Below are 16,438 nucleotides of genomic sequence, written 5' to 3' on the forward strand. Positions count from 1 at the left end.
AGGGTTAACTTGTTGGAGACAAAGCATTGAATGTTTTTCAAAGACTTTGGAGGCTTTGAGAAGTGACTTCAAGTTGATTAGCAATGTGACAATATCTAGAAGATGGATTAGGCTAATTAGAAAGGGTTAGAAGAGTCTAGAAGGTGGTTAGAAGAGCAAGTGGGTTTGGTGGGTGAGAGAAAATAAGATTTTAATTAAAATAAAATTACTTTATTTCAACAAAATAAGCGCAACTTGCAGTGGGAGTTATTTTAGGGATTTAAATAAATATTTGATTATTTATTTAAAGGATGAAAGGGGTTAAATTAAATAAATATGTTTATCCATTTAATTGATTGTTTTTAGAATGTGGCTTAATGAATTAATTTAAATAAATTGAATAATTTATTTAATTAATAGGAGAAGAGTTTGAGGATGAATTGATTAAATATCAACTTAATTAACTGGTTATTGATGGTTTATTAATCAAATAAATATTAAATATTCATTTAATTAAATGGATAGATTTATGTGACTACAGATTTTATTGTAATATCTTTTAGGTGGCCGACCTAGTTGGATTAGGTCTTTGGTTTGGTATAAAATGATGTAAGATCTCATTGTAGATCATGACATGATGTGGAAAAGGAAAGTAATGTGTGAATATTGCAATATTATTCAGGTAGAGGTTTAGGTCGGCCATTGAGGATTGAGTTAGGATTAAGGAAGAGGTCAAAGGCCTCTGGTATTGAGCATAACTGGGACTGTAATCGGGCATGGTAGATGCTATTTTTGGCAATTCATTATTCTAGATTGTTGTCCAAATATCTTGAGGTGGTTTTAACCTTTATAGTTTGTGAGACTCTTTTGTAATGAGCAGTATGCTCTAGGCAGTGTGCCTTCCTGCATGTGCAAGCCCTTCATTGTATCACATACTTTCTACAGAAGTATCATCTAGTTGTGGGTAGGCTTCCCATTATGGTTTTTCCATTTCCGGGTTTTCCACATACAAATCATGGTGTTATGTGGTATGGCTCCTTTGCATTGATTATTTGTTTAATTGTTGAGTTACATTGTTTACTGGTATCTATGTCTACCGGCATCTGTTTATGCTTTATCAGTATTTAAATATTTATGTGCTCCAGTTTAAGGTTGTATTGTGGATTAAAAGTTATAATTTGTTAACAACTGATTCACCTCCCCCCCCCCCCCCCCCCTCTCAGTTGTTCACCAGTTATCCTAACAAGAGGTGGGAGGAGAAATTATTGTGTTTCAGGTTTCATGCAGAACGGAAGAGTAGAAGTGATAGTGGAGGGGATAGGAGGAGAAAGTGTTTCTGAATTTTCTCTACACAAGAAAAGTGGGTGATAATGAATTTTTTGCCAATTATAAACAACTTGTGAGGCTTGCAGCCAATTTTCAGATAAAGAAGTTGTTTACCAAGTTTAATTTGTGTATGGATGGGGTATGGAGGAAAGGAGAGAGGGGGAGCATGTTGGTTTGTTATTTTTGTAAGCAGTATTGGTACTGCTTTTTATATTGTAATAAAGGTTCATCTTGCCACCTTAGGACACCATATGACCCCTTAGGACATCATATGCTCCTAAAGAGTCATGTGGTGTGCTAAGGGGTCACATGATGTCATTAGTTATGTGGGGTCCTAAGGGAGAGAGGGAGAGAGAGAGAGAGAGGGGGAGGATGGGAAAGTAAGGGAGATAAAGGGGTTAGGTAGAGAGAAAGAGTGGGGAGGGAGAGAAGAAGAGAGAGAGAGGGATGGGGTATGGAGGAAGTGAGAGAGGGGGAACATGTTGGTTTGTTATTCTTGTAAGCAATATTGGTACTGCTTTTTATATTGCAATAATGGTTCATCTTGCCACCTTATCACACCCTAATGCCATCTTGCCATCTTGACCCCTTAAGACATCATATGCTCCTAAAGGGTCATGAGGTGTTATGTGGGATCCTAAAGGAGAGGGAGAGAGAGAGAGAGAGAGAGAGAGAGAGAGAGACCACATGACCCCTTAGAGCACCACATTAGGGTTATATGGTGTCGTTAGGGGTCATATTGTGTCCTATGACCCATTAGGACACCATATGGTGTCGTTATGGGTCATATGGTGTCTTTAGGGGTCATATGGTATCTTGTGACTCCTTAGGACACCATATGAACCCTCCTTAGGTGTTATTAGGGGTCATATTGTGTCCTTTGACCCCTTAGGACACTATATGACCCTTACGACACCATAAGGTGTCATTGCACGATGTATGTTGTCCTTAGGGGTCACATGGTATCTTGTGACCCCTTAGGACACCATATGACCCCTTAGGTGTATTTATGGGTCATATTGTGTTCTAAGAGGTCATATTATGTCGTATGAACCCTTAGGACACCATATGAACCCTTAGGTTCTGTTAGAGGTCATATTGTGTCCTAAGGGATCATACAGTGTCCTATGACCCCTTAGGACACCATATGACCCCTTAGGTGTCATTATGGGTCATAATATGTTCTTAGGGGTCATATTGTGTCATATGACCCCTTAATACACCCTATGACCCCTTATGACACCATATGGTGTAATTATGGGTCGTATGGTGTTCTAAGGGGTCATATGGTGTCCTATGACCCCTTAGGACACCATATGACCCCTTAGGTGTCGAATTTTGTAAGTAGTATTGGCACTGCTTTTTATATTATAATAATTCATCTTGCCACCTCAAGACATTGTATGACCCCTTAGGACATCATATGCTCCTAAAGGGTCATGTGGTGTTATGTGGGGTCCTAAGGAGAGAGAGAGAGAGAGAGAGAGAGAGAGAGAGAGAGAGAGAGAGGGATATGGAGGAGAGAGAGAGATATGGGAGAGGAAGGGAGGGAGGGAGGGACATGGGGGGAGAGGAAGAGATGTCACATGATGTCGTTAGGAGTCACGTGAGGTCCTAATTGAGCCACGCATGTGTTCAAGGAAAACTTTAAGAACCTCCCCACCCCCCCCCTTGGACAAGGTGTAAAAACCTAGCGAAAGCTATATAATTCCTAAGGAAAATTTTAATTTTACTGGTGAATTTTTGCGGTTTACGGAGAAAAAATAATAATCTCCATTAGCGAATTAGCCATGATGGCTCAAAGTTTGTGAAAAATCCTAGCGAATTGTAATGTTTTTGGAACCAAAAAAATATTTGCATGGGCGAATTGTAATGTTTTTAAAACCAGAAAAATATTTGCATTGGCGATTTCAAGCTATTTTCAAACCATTAAAAAAAAAATTGGCGATTTCAACCTATTTTCAAACCATAAAAATAAAATATTGGTGGTTTCAAGCTATTTTCAAACCATAAAAAAATATATTGATGATTTCAAGATATTAAGTCATTAAAACATGTGGCAAAACTTTTACAGAACTCGGCAAACAAGTCCACATGTCAATCCCCATCTTTAATTGCACACTCACAACTGGTTATAACAATTTGGAAAGTAACTGACGAGTTACTGACAATGCTACCAAATCCTCTTAATCGCAAGCTCGCAACCCCTTTTATGAATCCTCAAAGAATCGCGTGAGTGAGTGACAACCGTTGATCTTCATCAAGCCCTTTGGTCGCAACCTCGCAAGAACATTTGTAATATTCTTTCTTTACCTGCGAGCTGGCGACCACTCCAAATCTAACAAAACAACTTATTTCATTGCAAGCTCGCAACTCAAAACTTAACTTGACTTAAACCCTTACAATCCCACTACAACAAGACACTTAACCACCATCGCATGCTCGCAACACTTTTTGACTTAAGACTTACAAACCCGCGAGCATGCAATGACCACAAAATTAGACCAAAACTTACCTGTCGCTAGATCGCAACATAAAATGCTAAACAACTTCAAAACCTACGAGCAAGCGATGAAACCAACTAAGTTGCGATACCAACCACATCACATGATCGCAAATTAAAATGACTTAACCGCGAACACCTCGCGACCTTGCGATAACATAAAATCACACCCAGTCGCAACCTCACAACATAAAATGGTCAAGTGCAAAACATCTTGCAAGGTAGCGACAACTAAATCTCCCAGTACTCGCAAGTTCACGACTTAAACTGACTTGATGATAAAGGACCTACGAGCTAGCGATAACCATAAAATCTCAAAACTATTTCTCTTGACCACAGTGACCTAGCAAGTACCAACAAAAATCGATGTTTTATGTTAATTAGTATTACCTTCATAAACAGGCATAAGTAGTGGCACACAGACCATTAATGACTTACCCACTAACTCTTGCGGCTATAATGCCTGACATCAAACCAATACGAGACCTCACGACCAAAGTAATTTCATTAACAATCTCTAGCTCGCTAACATAAAATGCTAACACCCCAAAAACTAGAGACCTAGCGATTTAAACCCAAACCAACACTCACTAACTCTCCACTTAAATTGTTAAACATGAAATTTATTTGCGAGTTAGAGATGAAAAATTAAACATGTCTCATTGTCTGACTAGTCGTTTGACCACACTTGACGTTGACATGGACAAATAAAGAGAGGACAACTTAGATTTTCAACGCACGACAACTTCGGTTTACTAGCCAACTAAGACAAAAAAGAAACACAAAACCCTAATCGCCATGAACATCATGTTAAACATTTAATGTAGAACGGTAGAAAGGTTCTAACAGTTATGCAATATGAATAATTTTATGGATCTTGTGACACAAATTGTTGCATTTCATGTTCAACATAATGTGGAACCAATTTACTAATAATTCAATTGTTTACTAATAATTCAGAAAATAAATTCTAATTGTTTACTAATAATTCAAATTCACAATTAAAAATATGAAATAAGTATCCATTCTGATAGGCAAATTCAAGGAATACAATATCAAAAATCATCAATGACAACTATAGTATTGCAAATTGTAATAGGACTCAAGAACTGTAGTATTAATACCTATAAACTGACTACTAATTCACTTTAGTGACTTAGTCTGAGGCTTCTATATCCCAAATGGACTCAAGATCCAAAAACTGATTAATACTAACAGGTTCATCTTCATTCTCAGTCGGGTCTTTAGGATTGCAGGATTTTAGCTCTGGCCCTCCGCCCTACAATGAACTTTGATGTTCCAACTCAAATTGCAGAATGTGAATTGAGAGCTCCTAAATTTACTAATTAGACACGAACAAATTGTAAGAAAGAGTGTATTTATATCAATCCATGATTGCATTTTTGGTGAATTGCGCGGGCATTTCAAAATGCATCTTGATTTAAGCGGGGCGAAATGGGTCCTCAAATGCTTATAATTTTTTAATTGATAGTGGCGAATTTATTATTTGGCTGGCGCGTGCAATGAACATTTAATTTATCGTTGGCGAATTAGGTCTTGGGTACGTGGTCGTTTTACTATTTCTAGCGAATAACGAAGGTGATCTAATACCCACATCCGAGTGATTCCAGGCAAATATTACGGCCATGCACATCGAACGGTGTGTGGTCAATGGCGAAGCCAAAATACAGTGTACCGTTAACCTTAAAATTACGGGTGATTTGACCACTATGTTGCCCCAGACTATTCACCATTTTCTCAACAACAAAAAATGCAGAATTCGCCAATTGGCAAAGATTTTCTAGTAAAAAACTCTCTACATGTGTTACAACAACATATGACCCCTTAAGATATCATACATGGTTCGAAGGGGTCATATGGCATCATTGGGGGTCATGTAGGGTCACAATGGGGCCGCACATGTGTTAGAACATCATATGACCCCTTAGGACATCATATGGTCTTAAGGGGTCATATGTGTGCTAAGGGACCTTATATGATATCATTAGGTGTTATGTGGGGTCCAGAGAGAGAGAGAGAGAGGGAGAGAGAGAGATGAATACAATGTACAATAAGATATCAAAAGACAATATATATCAATATACATGTACATACACATACATATAATACACATAAAATATAAAAAGATAATACATATATATATATATATATATATATATATATATATATATATATATATATATATATATATATATATGCGTCATACACATATTATATGCATATACATACATATATATACATACAATATCTACATATATACATATTATACATATACGTATGCGCACACACACACACACATTTTAAATATACACATTAATTTTTTTATGTTAGAGTATCACAGGCACAACCGCGTATGCGATATTTTCTCCTTAGAGTCGCTTACGTGGTGCTTATTCAAAAGAAACCCTATACGTGGTTCTTATTCAAAAGTAACCCCATACACAGTTCTTATTCAAAAGAAACCCCATGCGTGCTCTTGTCTCTTTAGGCTTGTGAATAGGATTGGATGACAAAGTTGTGGTTTGGAAGTTTGATTTCCCTCCTTTTTGACGTGTTTTGTTTTATGAACTTGGTTTCTCAACTTTGTCATCATCAGGTTTACACTTCATCAAGTGGGTATTTCTAAAATTGCCACCATATTTTCACCCATCTTCTGAGCTTTCTAACCATGTATATTTTAAATAAAAAATTGAATAACAATAACATATTAGTATTGAATTTCTTTTACTAGTGTCTCCATAGTTCTCAAAGACATACGTGTACCATTTTTTTAATAAATTTAATTGATCTAATTATTCAAATTTTAAAAACTTAATATATTATTGTAGTGTACTTAATTTTTACAATTAAATAAAAAAATTGCATTTTTTATTGTTTTTGTGCAAGTTATGCTTCACGCATGAACATGTACTTGATTTTCAGGATGTGCTCAATCGGAAAAATCATAAAAAAAAATACTCAACAAAAAAATACACTTCTAGCGCTCACTCTTAACTATCTTTCTACCAAAGTATTTGACAAAATACTAAATCTAACTATGAATGTTTTGATGCCCACGTCAAACACTATGTTATGTTTTTCAGAAAAAATCAGGGTCTATTTTTCGTGCGTGAAAGATTTGACCCCCTTAATCTTATCCAATTTTTAAAAAAATTAGAAATTTGGAAACTAGATTCAAAATACTACAATCTTTGTTCTTTGAGTATCTTCATATCTTGAGTGGATGACTCTCAAATTTCTCCTCCAAGTTCAGGTTTACCTTATTTTAGAAAAAATGCGTCCACTTATACCCCCCTTTTTGGATGCCATCTTGATGTGCTTACCTTTTTGTTCAACTTCTCTTCTACTTTCAGGTCGTATTGGTAAGCTTCTTCAACACTCTGCAACTTGATCAAACTGAGTTCATCTTGTATAGACATTTGCAATCCATTCAAATATCTTGCAACTTGTTCAACCTCATCATCGACATATCTGGATCTAATACTCAACTTGTAGAATGCTTCGGTATACTCCTTCACACTAGATTCTTTCTACTTCAATTTCTACAACTTTCAGAATAGATTTACTTGATAATCAGCTGGCATAAACTTCGATTTTAACTTGGCAACCATCCGCTCCCATGATTTGATCTTCTCTTTACCTCTTCTCTGTCTATCAACCTGCAAATGTTCCCACCAAAGAAATGCATGACCTTTCAACCGAGTACAGGCATATTTCACCTTTCTTTCTTCTACGGTGTTCTCAAAATCAAAATACTTCTCCATCTCTGAGATCCAATCCATTAATTCATTCAAATCCAACTTTTCATCATACTCCGGTGGGGTAAAATGTGATTTAGTGTTTGCTCTAATCAAAACCCTCAAGAACCTCTCTTCATCTGGATTGATCGGCGGTGGATTTGCTACTTGTTATGTTGGTGCTTCTTCTTCCTCTTTGCTCACATCTTCAATAGGTCGACCTCTTCTATGGGTTGTCTCAACGGATTCCAACCGGTCTGTAATTCCTTTCAACATTTCCATCACAGTAGGGTTTGTATTCCCACGCATTCCACCATTCTTATTTCCTCTTTATGTCATCTTTGTGCTAGTCCTCTGCAGCTGCAGGTCGGATCCACAATCCGCCACCCCACAACAAGATTCTTAGGACAACGCAATCTCCAAAAGAAATCTTGCTCTGATACCACTTAGTGCAATCACCGGTTAGGAGTGACCTCAAAGAGATCAATCTGGACAGGGTAGCAAGAGTAAACACAACATAAACAAGAAGATGTGATGGAGACAATGTCGAATTGAATGAATTGGATCATGAAAACTGATTACAGATAACCGGTAATATCCGGGCTACAAGATTTGGCTCACTGGCCTGCCACATACATGCTCAATTACAAAATTGGTCAACTTTGAACCTCTAAATCTTAAGATCTGTCTTCTATGTTCTATTTGACTAACTTCTAATGCCCAATTACAATGATTCATATGATCTAGGGAGATCCAGTCAGCCCAAAAGGGATCAAATGCCGAAGAACAAGATCAAACGTGTAAAACCAACAGGTCGGCCTCCACCAAAGAGATTCCTTCGAAAAATCCAAAGGATGAACTGCAAATCAAAGGGAAGGCCGTTCATATGCCAAGGAACATCATAATCAACGAGCTGAGGTTCTGCAAGATTCTCCAATAGAAAAATAGGTTCAGGCAGTTATGGTGTCCAAAACCAGAAACTGTCTCGGAATCCGAAAGCGATAACTTGCCAGAAAATGATTCAAATGCTCCACGGTTTAGGAATAAGGAAGATGATCATGTCCTCAAGCAAAATCTAGCTCTGCAAGATCCAGTGAGCCAATGCAAAAAAATGCAAAAATAAATGTTGAAACTGCAAAATAGAAAACAAACTAAAAAGGAAATGTTTTTGGTTGATGCAAGATTGCCAAGGACCGGGGATGCTCCTGCATCATTGAGGGTTGAGCCATATTATAAATTATTTATATTTGACAACCTCACTCTAATTCTTACATGTCTCATCTTGCACCTAATTTATCTACCTTTTGTAAAAAATTAAAAAAAGAATACAAGGTAGAGATGCTATTGTATTATGAATATCTCCCTTGTTGATAAGACATTCATGAAAAGACATGCTTTGTTTGCCTTTAAAGTTACACTTGCTAAACTTGGTGAGTTGATAATTAATTGGTCCATGTAAGGGTTGTGAAAGTACTTAAAATGATTTTATCTATATGTTATGAGAGTGTTTTTTTGCTTGACTATGCACTATTTATCATATATACATAAATATCCTTAATTATTTGTAACATACCAAATGAAATATTTTATATTATTTAATTCACCTCAAAAATTAATAAGAGTTAAAACACATTGATCAACATAAAATTCTAATTATACAGCTTTGTCAAAGTTTTTAAATGTGTGCCTTTTGAATCTGTAGATTCTGAAATAAATCTACCACAAAATCATTGACAGTCTCTCTAGAATATCATGAAACAATTGTTAGGTTGACCATGAAACTAACCTATTTGAAACAAATTATGAAATGCAGATTTGTATTATAACTACAACAATTGGATGCGCTAGGGAAGTTATGAAACGTTGCACTTGAATATAAAAATCTCTTGAAATCCTTGCCCAAATAGTTACTGTTGCGAAAGAATTTCAATCATTGTTTTGGAATATGAAGATATCTTGAAACTATTTGAATGGCAGGTCGCAATTCATGCAGAATCGCAGCCCAATATATTGTTGAGAATTTACAGAATTTTAACACACAATAATCACCTTACAAAGAGGTATTCCCAGCCAATATGATCATTGGTTTACACAAATTTGGCATAGCAGCAATTGGTTCTTTGAAAGTTGCTTTATTCTGAAACCTGGTGCTCTATTAGCAAACACTAAATCTCATAAAATTCCATTACAAATGCTTATTAACAAGAAGTCTTAATTATCAAGATAATCTTGAATATCAAAGTGAAAAAGATTTCATTATGATATATTATATCTTGCCTTTCACATTAAGTTTGTTTGCAATCTCTGAATGAGCTCATCCAAGGCCTGAATCAGGGGTTTTCTTTCTCTAATATAGTGATGAAAATCAAGGCGTTTTCCTCCTCCAATTTGTTCCAATTATAAGGGTTTGTGTCCTTATGATGAATTTGATGAAGGGTATGCTTCCTTAATATTACTACTGTGAGTGTATGGTATTGTTGGAGAAGCAATAGGATATGCTTGACAAGGAGGTTGTTGGTAAGCTGCTGGTCCAATGGACTCACCAACTACCACAACTTTTGGGTAGTATCAATGATTTAATATGCTAATGTCGCTTTTGATGAAACTACTGAGTCGACCAATGCTTTGCTTTGTTACTCGTTATGGGGATTGCTTAGATGGTCAACTAAGAATGATAGCTCTATTAAATCTACCAGTGCATATGGAACGGCTCGTGCTGTAAATTCAACAAAATCCACCAAAGAGTCAAAATCATAAGAACCAACTAGTCGTTGTTTATGCCTTGCTATTGGCTTTGCTCCATCCACTTTTGGTCCACCTGAACTACTGACGAGTAGACAACCAAAGCTGGTGGGTTCCTTGCCAATGCTATCCGATGGTGGTTTTTTTTTTTTCTTCCCTTCTTGGTGGAATTGGTGCACATATTCTTTTTATTTATGTGAGAGGGTGATGGCTATGCTTCATACAAAATAATAATTAATCAAAAATACAAATTTGCACAACATAATTATTTTTCAGTGAATTTTTTACATTTTTATAATATTGAGAAGGTAGATTAAGAGGATCGAATCTGTAGAAATTGTGTAAAATTTCACTGTGATTTGCAAATTTTATGGTTTTTATCAGGTGTTGTTTTGTATGGAGAATAGATGGCTCCATGTGGGAGTTACCTTGTATCAGTGTTGGGTTTAAATAACATATTTTAAGCTTGACTTAATAACACATTTTAAGTTTGACTTGTTTAGGTGGTTCATAAAAAATTACACGAATGGGTTTGCCCAAGTTGAGAAGCTAGTGTAATTTCAGATGAGTTACCTAAGAAAGTCAAAAGTTAGAATGTGTTATTTAAGCCAAACTTGACACCATGTATGCTATCAGCTCCACTCTAGGATCTCATACTATTGTCTATCGAGGTGTAGGTGGTGCGTTAACAATTGCATAATCAACAAAATCAACAGAATATGTATCAATTTTCCACAATCTGTGATGCATCAATGTTTTGGATCACACTTTGTGATCCATCATCGGGATGATAGAAAGCTCAAGAAGTAGAAAGATATATTCTTGCAAATCCATGGGGATCATATGTACTATTGAACCTTCTCTTTAAATTCCCCATGGATTTGCAACAGTCTATCTTTCTACTTCATCAACTTTCTATCATCCTAATGATGGATCATAGACTGTGATCCAAAACATTGATGCAAAAAATCGCACACTATCAAAACTAGAAAAATTAACAATAAAATCAACAGAACCATTGACTTCAACAATAGATCAACAAGATCAGTGGCTTATGTATTAATTGAATCATCTACTAATGCAAATGATACTAGTGCTTCTTTGACTATCTTTGCCTCTAGGCATTGATCTAGTTCAATAAATGGAATTAAGTGAAGGGAACCTATAACTAGAAACATGCTTGGAGGACGATATAGATTGGATCTTCACCACCTAGAACTAGAATGGGTATAATGATTGAAAACGTGTATTACTATAATTATGTGAGGGTAATGTTAACTTCCAATTTATGGACATAAGTTATTTTCCTAAATGGAGGTAAATTATATTCAAATTATTATATACAAACTCAAAAACACCCTTTTATAACCACCAACATTTTATGGTAGAGTTCAACAATTGTCTTTAGAATGCCATTTATAGATGCATCTTCCAACATGTATAACCCTAATTACACTAATTAAGAAGGGATGCACATATGATCTACTTTTACGATTGACTTGGATATTAGCAATACACAAATCACAAGGATTGGCTCTTTCCAAAGTGACAATTGATATAATAAAAAAATAATGAGCATGGTTAACATTTATGGCTATCTCTTACATAAATTTAAGGGAAGGACTAAAATGATATCAACTATTATCAAATTATGCTATGGAAAATAAAAATTAGAAAATGTCTTTCTAAATGAAATGTTGAGGAAGAGAGTCTAAAGTCCTTTGAATTGCAATAATTATATATGTGCTTCATGTTTATTGACATAAAATTCTTCTTCCAACAACCTTATATTCCTTTATTGTAATGTGTATTACACATTGGGATCAATATGAAATGTTTTAGTAACTTATGTAATAAATATAATATAGGTTTAACAATAATATCTCTCGATGTCTTTTAGATAGATTATTTATCTATGCATTTTTTAAACTTGAAATCACACATTTAGGGCTTACTATTTATTCTCATAAATTACCAAATGTGATCTTATGACTTTTTTTGAACTTGTGACCTCTCTTTCAAGAGCACAAATTCTCCACCACTAGACCAACTCAGGTTGTACCATTATATGTAGTTTTTATATAATGATATCTAAACACATTAATTAATAGTATTGATTATTTTATTTGTTTTAAAATTATATTTACTATATTGAAGTCAATAGGTAAAAATTACACTTAAAAATAATAATACTATTATCAAATTTAAAGTCAAATGACATTTGCAAAGATAAATAGTTGAAAACTTGACATCAAATTTATTAGTATATATTCTCATGTCATGATTTTAAAAATGGTGATGATTATATTTTAATATTAATATGTTTGTATATATTTGATAATGTAACCATTGATTTTAAATACATATGCATGTATATAATTTATAAGCAATGCATATGATAACATATAGCAAAAACACAAAAAAAAAGTTGTAAAATTAATTGTAAAGAACAATCTTTAAAAATTACTTGTTATAAGATAACATCAAATAAATTATTACTTTTTAATTATTTATATATATATATAGAACAATGACCTCTCACATAGGAGGCTTGCTGCTAACTGATGGAGGGTAAAGTAATTCTCATTTATTTTTTAATACCAATAACAATGAGTATTGTTTAAGACTTTTGCTTTAATGATAACTTGTTCCGAGTGTAAAGTCATTCCCATTTATTTTTTAATATTTCAAGATGCCAATGACAATGAATATTGTTTAAGACTTTACACTCCAATAATCCTTAATATTCAAGATGCCAATGACAATGAATATTGTTTACTTTTACTTTAATGATAACTTGTTTTTGATTAAGTGAAACAAAAAAGGAAAATAAATTGACCGTTCGCATCAATCTGAAGGGTGTCGGAAGATGGGGCGGCGAGATAAGAGAAAACAACCGGGGTCGAAAAATAGAATCCATTGCCAAAAATCCGAACCAGCCAAAGTAAAAAAAATCCAAGCCAGCCAAAGTAAAAACCCCAACACCCAACAACTCTTTAAAAGTGTCCAAAGATTTCTTAACCATGTAATACCGATAATGATAACTTATTATAGAAACACCTTTCTTTCGACATTGTCATTTAACACAACCACTAGAGTTAATCCCGTTGAATGTAAAAGCATTTTACTCACTTTTCATGCTCTACCAAAAATTGGTATTTATTATCAAATTTTACAAATTAATTTTTTCTTGATAGAAAGACCACATAAAATAAATGGAAGAGATTAGCGCACAAGAATGTCAGCTTGTTGACATTAATAGTATTTTATTAATTGATTATGAGGAGCCATGAAAGTGCACAGAGAATAATTTGCAGCTCTTCATTTAGAGTAACAACCCACAAATCCTCACACAATTCCTTAAGCCAGTAGATCAAGAGGCATTAGATTTTAAGGAATGGAAGAATTTCTATTGATTTTTGAAGATGAATGCCTGCACAGAATGATGCAGGTTATCTTCATTGTAGAACAGAGGCATCAAAGTTCAGACAATGAAAATATACAAGACCTATGTACAGAGTGTTATTTAACAACAATAATTGGGGAAGAAACAGACAATGGCTCTAAAGTCAGTTCGGTAGTATGGATCATGAAATCCTGATTTCAGGATATTAATGGAGCCAACTGTATGTACATTGTGAAGACCATACAAAGTCAGTTCGGTAGTATGGATCATGAAATCCTGGTTTCAGGATATTAATGGAGCCAACTGTATGTACATTGTGAAGACCATATTTCTTTAGATGGAGATGACATGAGAAGACTGGAAGATACCAAAGCAGTTACTCAAATTACAAGAGCTATTGCTGAGTTAAGTAATTAGACTGAACTCTTGGCAGACCATTCATGGAGGCTGCCATTATAAATTGATTGTAATTAGGCATAATAGTTAATATGATTTGAATAATCTCGGCTTGGCATACCACCTTCAAATCCCATCCATTCTTCCCATTGGTCATGACCCATGTAATCATCATCAGCATAGTACTCCTCTTCCTCAGTTGCCTCAGCCAGAGTAGACATTACAGACTGCGGCATCATCAGGAAACATTTAGAAAAGGAAAAAAAATGAGCAGATCCCACACTAAGATATAATTTAACAGCCCCATAAGCAGGTGGATGAAACAAAATTTGACAGATTCATCATAAATTGTGAAATTAAGTACCTGATAGGCTTCAGTGATCTTGTAAAACCTCACACCGCAGTTATCTCCTTTACAGACATCAGGATGGTACTGAAAACAGAGGAACACCATGTCAGAGCATTATAAGCTTTTTAAAAACCAGTTGTTTACAAAACACATTCCACTAGGAATCTAACAGAACCTAACGACATATTTTAGGAGCTTTGATTACCCTAATGAATTTGTGTTCAAAACAAAATTGAAAAGAGAAAGAAGAACAAAAAAAATCTCAGGAAGCTTTGACGGGATCCTATGGGTTAAAAAACACAGACTATTTCTCCATTCATGTTTTGAATATTTTGGGGGGACTAATTCCTAATTTGGGCCAGAAATCTTTTCAAACGGGTTCACAAAAATCTTAGTAAATATTCAATTAAGGGCATTATTATAACCAGATTTTTCATTTTCACCTTTTCAGCTAATGTCACAAAAACCTGGGCCAATGATTGAAAAAAGAACAGAATTCCCCTGAACATTTGCCATTAAATTCTAGCAAATTAACTACAAATCGTATAGTTGATGCTGGTTTTCCAAAATTTGTAATATTCAAAAGATTACTTTTGAAATCGATTGTATATTTTCGAATCATGTTTAGGATCACACTCAATCATCAAAAAGAGGACGATTCCAGAAACAATCTGTTAGATTACAAATTTTAACACAAGCGATACTGTTGCTCGTATGTTTCTGAAATTTGATTGTGTATCACTTTTACTCATCCAAGTTTTTCATCCTGATCGTGATCGGGAAGGTAGATGATTCACAATCAAATCCAGAAACATAAGAGCAAAATTTACATAGATTGTGGAAATCTTACTGATACTATTTACCTACATCTACATATTCTGAATCATATATCAAACACTATCGCTCTAAACCTAAAACCAGATTTTTGAGAGGAGATTTTGAGTGGCTCCCGCATAATTTTCTCAAATCTTCATTATGTGATTGTCATTGTCTAATTTTTGTGGGTGCATTGAAAAATTTCAAAAATTAGTATCACTCTTTCAAATTTGCAAAAATATTTAACAAACAAAACCTATTTCCCCTGTTTTCTTCCAAGAATTACAAATAAAATCAAATGGATATCTCAGTACCTGCAAGGCGAGCCGCCGATATGCCTTTTTGACTTCATTTTCAGTGGCATTGGGTTTCAAACTGAGCAATTTATACTCTTCTTTCAGCCTGCCATAGGTAACAGAGGCCATCGCTCTGACATTAACATTTCTCCTGTGCCACAAATCCCCATTTTTTCTCCTAAATAAGGGATTGGAGTTCCCCTTGGCACCCACAATCCTTCCAACCGTAACAGCCATGATCAAGTTCTCCCCCTAAAAAAACTCTACAGAAAAAATCCAATAGACCTACCAGAAATCACCCCCAACTGGTTCAGAAAATCTTAAATCCAGACCTCAGTGTAGCCACAAGAATAGCAGAATGCTGCAGAAATATATGGAGATAAGAAGATAAGGCCCCAATATTCCCAAATATATAACAAAATTTCTGTGGTCAATACCAGCGGTCTGCTGTAAAACCGCTTGATTAAAGGCCTGCCCCAGCAATTGGGAACCCTCAAAAAAGTTAAAAAGAAATGACAAGAGACGGGACAGATAAGAAATGATAATCTATAGCAGAGAGGGCCAATCACAAAAAACGTGATAGGTAAGGAATGGTGAAAACGAGTCAGCTGACGTCAGGCGATGTCAGTAACCACTTTTATGATAGCGACCGCTGGGTCCCACAGTCCCACTCATTCATTGAACATTTACACCATTATTGAAAGTGATTTGCCCTTTAAAATATAATAAATAAATGCCAAGGAATCGAATAATTTAATATGCAAAATATGGTCCATTAGATTCTCATTTAAATTTATCGGAGTGTCTAAATGTGCTCAAGTGTTAGGGAAGGGTTTATGTAAATTGACTTTTCTACAAGTTGAGGGC

At 35.0% G+C, this 16,438-nt stretch overlaps 1 protein-coding gene across 1 annotated transcript; it reads right to left on the reverse strand.

The window, feature by feature from the left end:
- Positions 1–13,538: 13,538 nt before the first annotated feature.
- On the reverse strand, positions 13,539–15,964 carry LOC131033769 (chaperone protein dnaJ 8, chloroplastic). Its single transcript, XM_057965058.2, has 3 exons — positions 15,590–15,964; positions 14,475–14,543; positions 13,539–14,337 (listed from the first exon to the last, which is right to left on the reverse strand). The coding sequence occupies exons 1-3, from the start codon at positions 15,806–15,808 to the stop codon at positions 14,185–14,187; spliced, it is 441 nt and encodes a 146-aa protein (XP_057821041.1). The 5' UTR covers positions 15,809–15,964; the 3' UTR covers positions 13,539–14,184.
- Positions 15,965–16,438: the final 474 nt, after the last annotated feature.

The sequence above is a fragment of the Cryptomeria japonica genome, chromosome 3 (genome assembly GCF_030272615.1).
Source record: "Cryptomeria japonica chromosome 3, Sugi_1.0, whole genome shotgun sequence".
Classification (NCBI taxonomy): domain Eukaryota; kingdom Viridiplantae; phylum Streptophyta; class Pinopsida; order Cupressales; family Cupressaceae; genus Cryptomeria; species Cryptomeria japonica.

Excerpts from the sequence above, each read along its gene's own strand:
- LOC131033769 (XM_057965058.2), bottom strand. The coding sequence starts at position 15,808 with ATGGCTGTTACGGTTGGAAGGATTGTGGGTGCCAAGGGGAACTCCAAT. Across the intron at positions 14,544-15,589 it reads ATCGGCGGCTCGCCTTGCAG|TACCATCCTGATGTCTGTAA; the intron begins GTACTGAGATAT and ends CTCTGTTTTCAG. Across the intron at positions 14,338-14,474 it reads AGATCACTGAAGCCTATCAG|TCTGTAATGTCTACTCTGGC; the intron begins GTACTTAATTTC and ends ATGATGCCGCAG.